The sequence below is a fragment of the Nannospalax galili genome, unplaced genomic scaffold (genome assembly GCF_000622305.1).
Source record: "Nannospalax galili isolate Female #2095 unplaced genomic scaffold, S.galili_v1.0 scaffold364, whole genome shotgun sequence".
In the NCBI taxonomy this organism is placed as follows: domain Eukaryota; kingdom Metazoa; phylum Chordata; class Mammalia; order Rodentia; family Spalacidae; genus Nannospalax; species Nannospalax galili.
In genome coordinates, this window is record NW_008352752.1 from 4,052,506 (window position 1) to 4,061,106 (window position 8,601).

The 8,601-nt window shown below is 47.3% G+C and overlaps 2 protein-coding genes across 7 annotated transcripts in view; one reads left to right on the forward strand and one right to left on the reverse strand.

Moving 5' to 3' along the window:
• Positions 1 to 3,231, reverse strand: part of Btd (biotinidase) — a 60,343-nt gene extending 57,112 nt beyond the window's left edge. The window contains exon 1 of one of the 2 annotated variants that reach the window (XM_008849983.3): positions 3,100 to 3,231. The gene's annotated coding sequence lies outside the window, so the exon portion shown is untranslated. Of the gene's footprint in view, positions 1 to 2,990 lie in introns of both variants that reach the window. The other variant, XM_017802410.2, reaches the window with a different exon arrangement.
• An 83-nt stretch (positions 3,232 to 3,314) lies between these two features.
• The window catches only part of Hacl1 (2-hydroxyacyl-CoA lyase 1), a 65,426-nt gene continuing 60,139 nt past the window's right edge, over positions 3,315 to 8,601 (forward strand). For 4 of the 5 annotated variants that reach the window (XM_017802409.2, XM_029554514.1, XM_008849980.3 and 1 more), the window contains exons 1-2: positions 3,315 to 3,450; positions 3,627 to 3,731. In XM_017802409.2, coding sequence (XP_017657898.1) covers positions 3,361 to 3,450; positions 3,627 to 3,731 — 195 coding nt within the window. In that variant the 5' untranslated portion in view covers positions 3,315 to 3,360. The remainder of the gene's footprint in view (positions 3,451 to 3,626; positions 3,732 to 8,601) is intronic. The other variant, XM_029554515.1, reaches the window with a different exon arrangement.

The window sequence follows — 8,601 nt, forward strand, 5'->3', positions numbered from 1 at the left end:
TCTAAGATTCTGATTCAGAAGAGGAGTGGGACCAAGTGACAATATTTTGAAAAATCTTTCCAAGTGATTCTGATGCAACGAAGGGTAGAGATTGTCACACAAGTACCAATAGAAGTGATACCACATGATGGAGGGGACTGGGTTTCACATCTCTCAGAGTCATGAGGGATTATGGCATGGACTAGTCAAAGCACAAAAAGAATGTTTTACATCTTTCTGGAATGTCAATTTATTTGACAAGTTTAAAATGTCATTTTATTTTATATAGTAGTTACATGCATTTAAGATCTGTGGTTTTAAATTTTATTTTAACATTTGTGTGGGGGGGCACATCTGAGATCAGATGAAAACTTCCAAGAGTTGGTTCTCTCCTTCCACCATGTGGGTCCTAGGGATTGTATTGAAGTCATTAGGCTTGGTGGCATGGGCCTTTACTAGCTGAGCCATCTCACTACCCTAAGATCTCTGTTTATTATAGCTTAATAAATAAAATGTCTTCATTGTATTAAATATGAATACATTCTGAAGTAGAATGCAAAAATCTGCATTTACTTTTTTTTTTTTTTTTTTGGTCTTTTTGAGACAGGGTCTCCCTGTAGCCCCAGCTGTCCTGGAACTCACTATGTAGACCAGGCTTGCCTTGAACTCACAGAGATCCACCTGCCTCTGCCTCGAGAGTGCTGGGATTAAAGGCGTGCATCACTACGCCCGGCTTTATTTATTCTTATGTGTATTCATGTGTTGCCTGCATGTAGGTAAGTGCACCCACATCGTGCAATGCCCACGGAGGATAGAAGAGGCCATCAGATCCCCTGGAACTGGAGTTTCAGACAGTTGTTAGCTGCCATGTGGGTGCTAGGATTCGAACCTGGGTCTTCTGCAAGAACAACTAGTGTTCTTAACCCCTGAGCCATCTCTCCAGCCCCTGCATTTACTTTTTAATATTTTCTCCTTTTTTAGGTTTTGAATTTTAATTAGTATCTATAATTGTCTAAAATGATATGTTTCGCCATGACATTTTCATAAATATATATCATGTACTTTGGTCACAATTGCCCCTCCCCCATTTACTTTTTAAAAGAATCCTAGACTTCAAAGAAATCTTCTTATATGTGTCTGGATCCAGGGACTTGGCCACTTCATCCTCTCTACTTGTGGATGGAGAGAGAGGTTGAAGTCACAGGACACCTTTATGTGCCTATATCCAGGGCTCACTAGCTTGCTCTCCCCCTCCCTCCCTTTCTCTCTCCCTCCTTCCTGCCCTCTATCCTTTTGTGGCAATGAGTATTGAACCCAGGACTTTATGCATGATAGCCAAGCCTTCCACCACTGAGATATATCCCCAGCCCCTCTTGTGTTTTTCATTGTGAGACAATGTTTCACTAAGTTGCCCAGGCAGGTCTTGAATTCACTCTATAACCCTAGCGGGCCTTGAATTGCAATACCCCTGACAGTCTCCTGAGTAGACCGAATTACAGGCCTGTACCACTAGGTCCAGTTTTACCTTCTATTGTTTATGTTTATTGTTACTAAGCTGTTGATATAAAACATAGCTCTAGCACCAAAGGTAATTAAGAGATAGTTTATTCTGAGCTAGATGTGAGTGACCACCACACAGGAACATAGATTCAGACTGCCCCAAATGACATGTTCCATTGTGGAAGAGGCAACATGAACTCTTGTAGTTACAGAACAAAAGAAAGTCATAAATCAGTGCATTTACCACATACATTGGTGGGAACAGCAGATGAATTTTAACAAAGGAGGATGCCTCTTTGACAGGTTTCAGATACCTTAATATTCTTGGTTTGAGGGTGGGTTGAAGCTAACGGTGTACTACATTAATACTTCTCCAAAATTTTACCCAATAGATCAGATACAGAGGTCGGTAATAAATGACTATTAGGGCTGGGTGTGGTGGCACATGCCTTTAGTCCCAGCACTTGGGAGGCAGAGGTACATGGATCTCTGAGTTTGAGGCCAACCTGGTCTACATAGGGAGTTCCAGGTCAGCTGGGGCTACAAGAAGACACTGTCTCAAAAAGACCAGAAAATAGAAGATAAAATAAATGACTGTTAGGGTACTACCAATAGTCTAAGATAATTTTGGTTCTGGATTTGCAACATTCCATCTCTTTGAAATCTAGAAGTACTTACTTACTAGTCAGTCTGCAGAACATTAATTTATCCTGGGGGGGATTTTATATTACATTTATTTATCCTGGGGGGATCATCTTATTACATTTATCCTGGGGAGTATCTTATTACATTTATTTACTGTAGGGGGGGGTCTTTATTACATTTACTTATCTTGGGAGGAATCTTTATTTATCCTTGGGGGAGCACGTGCACAGGTCAAAGGATAACTTGTGGGAGTGGATTTTTCTCCTTTCGTCATTTGGGGCCTATGGATCGAACTTGGTGGCAAGTTCCTTTACCCGGCTGACCCATCTCGCCGGCCTGAGTCTCCTGGATCTTTAACACACACGTGGCTCCTCAAAGAACAGTTCACAGAGATGTCTAATGAATGACTTGAGGCACAGCCTCAGAAACTGCACTCTGCAAGTAGGGCTATCAGATGCAAGGGCTGAGACCAAGCATTGCGTAAAGCTGCATTTCTGACTTTGGGAACATAGTGGGGGAGAGGAGTGTGAGGTAGTTCATTGGTTATCTCTCTAGGCCAAGAGCATTAGGGGGTAGTGGGGGGGCAGGCGCAGGGCAAGTTGCTTTATCTCTGACATGCAAGCTCCGAGTCGCTTCTGCTTATAGCTTTAAGGAAAGTGCCGATCCACGGAGTGCAAAGTCGCAAGGTCACGAAACCAGATGGCACAGAAGCCTGACCACGCGACCTTCGGACCACTTCTGTCAATTCTGGACTCCCTAAAACCACCCCGTCCTCGAAACCCTAGCTCAACTCGCCCCCGGCAAACCAAAAGCCCCGACCGGCCCGCTCCGGAGCCACGCCCCCTCCTCGCTCGCTCCCCACCCACCTCCGTCCTCGAGGTGCTCCTGCGCTACTCGCGCTGTGCCTCTAAGGAGTGTCGCGACCCTCGCGGAGGTTGCTGCATGCCGGGCCGCCTCAGAGGCTGGGCTGCTTACCTTTTGGACTCAGGCCGCGGCCACCCGCTCGTCCCGCCTTCGGCGGACACGGAGCCGGCGAACGGCGGAGCCGGGAGGAGACAGACGGGAGAAGGCGTCTTACAGGCTCCCCTCAGCCGCTGCGACTCTTAGTCCCGCCCCTTCCTCCCGCTGCTTAAAGTGGGTTGTCTGTCCTCCGGTCCGTCAGAGGCGCGGTCCCTGTGAGTTTGTTAGGTGCGGCTGTTGGCGCCGAAAGTTCCTGAAAGTCGGTGTAGGTGGAAGATGCCGGAAGGTAACCGGGCCGAAGGCAGCGACTGGGGCGAGGAGCGGGTGTCTGGGGCCGCGGTCATCGCCCAGGCCCTCAAGACGCAAGTACGATGGCGGGCCGGGAGGGAAATGTCCTACGGGGGCCGCCTAGGGACCGGCGTTGTCATGGAGACGGGGCGGCCTAGCGGCGGGGAAGGGGTTCTTTGGGTACTTCCTGACGGGAAGACTGTCCGCTGCGGAGGAGCCGGAGCCGGGCGATTATTCCCGTGTCTTGCCCCCAGGATGTCCAGTACATGTTTGGCGTCGTTGGCTTCCCTGTGACCGAAATCGCCGTGGCCGCCCAGCAGCTGGGCATCAGGTACATCGGGATGAGGAATGAGCAAGCGGTGAGTGTGCACACAAGTGGCCAAAAGCATTACTGGGAACGCCAGTGATAGCGGCCGCTATTCACTGCAAGCAGCGTCCACCACTTTTTAAAATACTTATTTTTAGTGTATTGCCTGCATGTATGTAAGTGCACCCATGTCCTGCAGTGGTCATGGATCCGGAGAGGGCGTCAGATCCCCTGGAACTGGAGTTACAGACGGTTGTAAACCGCCACGGGGGTGTTGGGAATCGAACCCGGATCCTCTGCAAGAGTAGTCAATGCTCTCAACTGCTGAGCCATCTCTGCAGCCCCTGTCCCACCACTTTCTAATGCGTTGTGGCCATAAGTCACTGTTGTTAATCTTGACAGAATAGTGAGATACAGAGAGACTAAGTAAAACTTGCCCAATATGAGTTACTTGGTAGTGACAGAGCCAGCATTTGAACTTAGCTATTCTGGGTTTGGGTCTGTGCTCATACTGCTCCACCTTACTGTACTTTACCACCTCTGGGTCAGAATTGGACAGGACAATCTGACTTAACTATTAGAATGTGAGCTCCACCAGATCAGGCATATTATTTGGTCACTGCTCATGGGTAGTTCCAGTACCTGCTCTGGGTACATGAAGGTGCTCAGAGAGCACCTGTGGGGTAGATGACTGAACACCAGGATTCATTTCTTAATAGATGTGGGGGCAAGGTGAAGGATATCACAAATGGTAAAGCCATCCATCACTGAAACTCAGGAGTCTCAAATCCCAGTCTAGTGCTTTTCCCACCACATTATGCTCCTGCCCTTTCAGGAGCTTCCTTGGAAGCAGGAAGAGCAAGGTAGGACATTTTGTGGACCCATTTTTAGTATTTCCTCAAAGCGGTACTGGCTTAGAAGATCAAGACTCCAGAGCCAGCCAGGACATGGTGGTATATGCCTTTAATCCCAGCACTCAGGAGTTGGAGGCAGGCCAGCCGGGGCAACATAATAAGACCATGTCTCAAGTACAAAGAATCCAGGGCCACTGAGATGGCTGAATGTGTAAAAGTGCTTATGGTCAAGCCTGACAACCTGAGTTCAGTCCCTGGGACCCTCATGGTTAGAAGGAGATAACTGACTCCCAAATTGTGACTGCCCCCCTGCCCACAACTGAATAAAATAAGTAATAATGTCAAAAATCTGCCTGTGTGACTGTCAGCCCATCTGTGGTAGAGTCTTGCTTCTGCTTCCAATGTTGCCTTTGATCTGTGTGCTTGTCCCATCTTGCCACCCTTTCTACCATCAGCTCTAAGCTCCAGTATGGCTCCAGTGTGACAGAAGCTGTGGGACCATGTGAAGAACCTTGTCCCACAGGATGAATATTTTCCTGACCTTAGGTGCTTCTATATTGATCTCAAAATTCTGAGCTTGGGACTTGGCAAGTAAGAAAGAAAATAACTGGAGAACCAGGATCTTGGCAGCACAGCTGTGGGCGCTGGAGCAGAGGCGGTGCCTGCAGCAGCTCTGTGCAAGGACTTAAAGCATGACTCCAATAAGAAGACATCTCATCACTTGATCCCCCTGGCAAGAACAATGGTGGAAGATGTGAAAACTGCAGATACCAAGAAAGCCATCTGGATCCTTGACCATGAAAAAGAAAACACTTGTTTCTGACTGCCAGTGTCCTGGCAGGCAGAGCCCTGCCACCCATGCCCCTGGGGAGCTAAGGCACCTGGTCCTCTAACCACCAAACTCGGGTGGAAGGGCCAAGCAGTGGATATAACCAGAAGTTGGTTGCAATTACCCCACTGTGCTGCGCCCCAGTGCCCCTCCCCTGCTAAGTGTTGGGCCTTCAAGTGGCCACTACACGGTGCACCTGTGGTCAGCCTAGCCATCATCATCATCCAAGACCTGTCAAGACCTGGCAGCCGTCCTCAGCAGCAACAGGAACCTGAGAAGCCTACAGATTTCAGAAAATAAGCTAGAGGACACTGTGAAGCATCCCAACAGCCTCTCAAAGAATCTTGGGTTGAAGGCCTGTGAGTTAACTGCTGCCTGCTGTGAGGACCTAGCTTCTGCTTTTACCCATAGTAAAATCTGAGGGGACTCAACCCAAGCATTTCTGATCACTAAGGAAGGAAGAGAGAAGTCCCTACTTAACATTCCTAACCAGTGTGTAAGGTAAACAAAAGACAAGTGTGAAAATTTCATTCCAAGAAACCTGGGTGCGTTCTGACTCAAAAACCACATACTCTGGCCCATCAGTGTGTAAGAATTATAGGTCACTATAACTACAAATGAACCTACCATTTGACCCAGTTATACAGCTCCTTGGCATTATACCCAAAGAACTCATCCTATTTCAGAGACACTTGTACATCCATGTTTGTTGCTGCTCTCTTCACAATAGCTAAGGGATGGAAGCAACATAAATGTCCCTCAACTGACGAATGGATTATGAAAATGTGGTTCATTTATACAGTGGAGTTTTACTCAGCAGTAAAGAAAGATGAAATCATGAAATTTGTAGGTAAATGGATGGAACCAGAAACTGTTTTACTAAGTGAAGTAGCACAGACTCAGAACAAACACAAACAAACAAATGAAAAGCAACATATTTTCTCCCTCATTTCTGGATCCTAGCACCAAATCCTTTCATGTGAGTATGTATTATGATGTACTTACAGGAGCCAGGAAAATGGAGAAGAACAAGGGAGGTAAAGGGAAAGAAGGAGTCTGAGATATTAAAACAGTAGGAAGCAGGTGTTAGTAAAGGAGAAATGGGTAAAATGGGGGTATTTAAATGTGAGGGGGAGAGGGAGTGTTTATACAAAGAGCTATGGGGATAAAGAGGAAGAAGGAGTTCAAGATGGGGAGCATGGTTAGAAAGGGGAAAAATGAAGGCACCTAATTTAGGGAAACCATGATGGAAGGGTTAGACAATGCGAGAGATTAATGCCTAGCTAGTTTTAAAAACCAGAGAGAACTATATTAGTCAAACAACCTACTGACAAATTATACATAACCAGATCAAGAAATATATGTCTAGGTAAGGTTTATCTGAGAACAATTGGTCTTTGCCCAAGATTTATCTACATGACACACAGTAATTAAAAGTACCAGACTGGTGGAACTAACCTGGGATGTTTAACAGACATACTTGGAGGCCTATGATAATTTGGTCAGAACGACATAAAGGACAGTTTTTGCTCTTTGCCCTCCTAGGTCGACTCATTCCAGAGGACTATGAACATCTCTCAAAATGTCCTGTAATTGTGGTGGGTCACCTGTCCTCTTGATCACGGAGGCTGTGGAGACCCCACAAGATGGACTTGAGCCAGTGTCCAGTCTACAAAGAGGAGGGTTGTGCTAGATAGCCTTAGTGTCAACTTGACACACCTGGGTTGAGGGAGCCTCAATTGGGGAATTGCCTCTATTGGACTGGCCTGTGGCTCAGTTGGAGAATTGCCTTCATTGGACTGGCCTGTGGCCATGTCCATGGGGCATCTTGACTGTTGAGTGATGTGGGAGGGCCCAGCCCACTGTGGGTGGTGCCACCCCTGCAAAGGTGGGCCTGTGTGGCATAAGAAAGCAGGCTGAGCAGGGGCCAAGGGAGCAAGCCAGTAAGCAGCATTCCTCCATGGCCTGTGCTCCAACTCCTGCCTCCAGGTTCCTGCCCTGATTTCCTACCTTGGGCTCCCTGGTGAACTGCGACCTGGGAGATGTAAGCTGAATAAACCCTTTCCTCCCCAAGTTGGTAGTGTTGGGCCCCTGGTCTGGGGTACCCAATGTCCACAGAAGTTCGCACCCCAATGACTCAGTCCCAAGACCAGGAGATGCAACAAGCAAGAGGATTTAATCATTTGCGCAGACGGGCTTCTGCCTCACTCGGAGAGAGAGCAGCAGCCCAGAGCTCAGCTTACAGGCTTCTTTTAAAGGCAAAAACCACAAACCAAAACCGGCAGCAGTGGGAGGGGGCCGGCAGCAGTGGGAGGGGGAAGTTTCGGGTGATCTTCAGCTTGTGCATAGAGCATGAAAAAGTCAGCTTTTTCTCAACAGTTAGATTTTACATCTTATTTCCTTGCACAGCTTCCCAGAATATTCTTCTTTGGTCTGGGGGACTTGGTTTGAATCCACTTTGACCTGGGGGGGGGACTTTAGTTTGATTTCATCAAGCACACCAGAGTGCATTTGTTGTTTTAGAAGATAAAACTGCACACAATGGAACTCTACATATTATGTCTAACTCTTCTCAGACCAATGATCTATTTAAGATGCTCTCCAATTCAAGAGGTTTCTCTTCATGTCCCAAGTCATTCAGATTCTGCCATTTCTCAGAGTCATATTAGAACTTGATCACCACAGTTCATGGGATCTCCAACCAAATCCAGTTCTTTCCTGAAACATGTTCTCCCTCCCCTCCCCATCCATAAACTGTAATGGAGACTTCATTTTTTATTCTTTGATGCTGTATTACCTTGTATCCCCATTCAATGGGTAGCATGCAAAAACTTTTCAGTGCCAGTATTAAAATACGTTTTAGGTTGCAAAATTTTGCCTCCACTGAGGAATATGAACAGTGCAGGCTCCTAGTTGAGTATGATTCCTCCAGCACCTGAGCTCTAAGTGACACAAGTGAAGTTGCAACTTGACTGTTAAGAGTCTGAAAAAATGAAAACATTCTCAGAGCCCAGTGGGCTGGACCCCATGTGGCTGCCTCACCTTCCCGCAGCAAAACCCTTTCATAAGCTGGGAATTTGGTGCTAACTGACACAGCGGCTGTTAGGTCTTCCCGGCTCTTCCGGAGGTTCTTCTTCATCCCAGATCTCTGGCCCCGCATTCTCCAGAAGTCTGCTCTGTCCCCAGCGTTGTCTCTCTGTGCATTCTGGACACTGGCCATTTGTTCAGCTCTGAGAGAA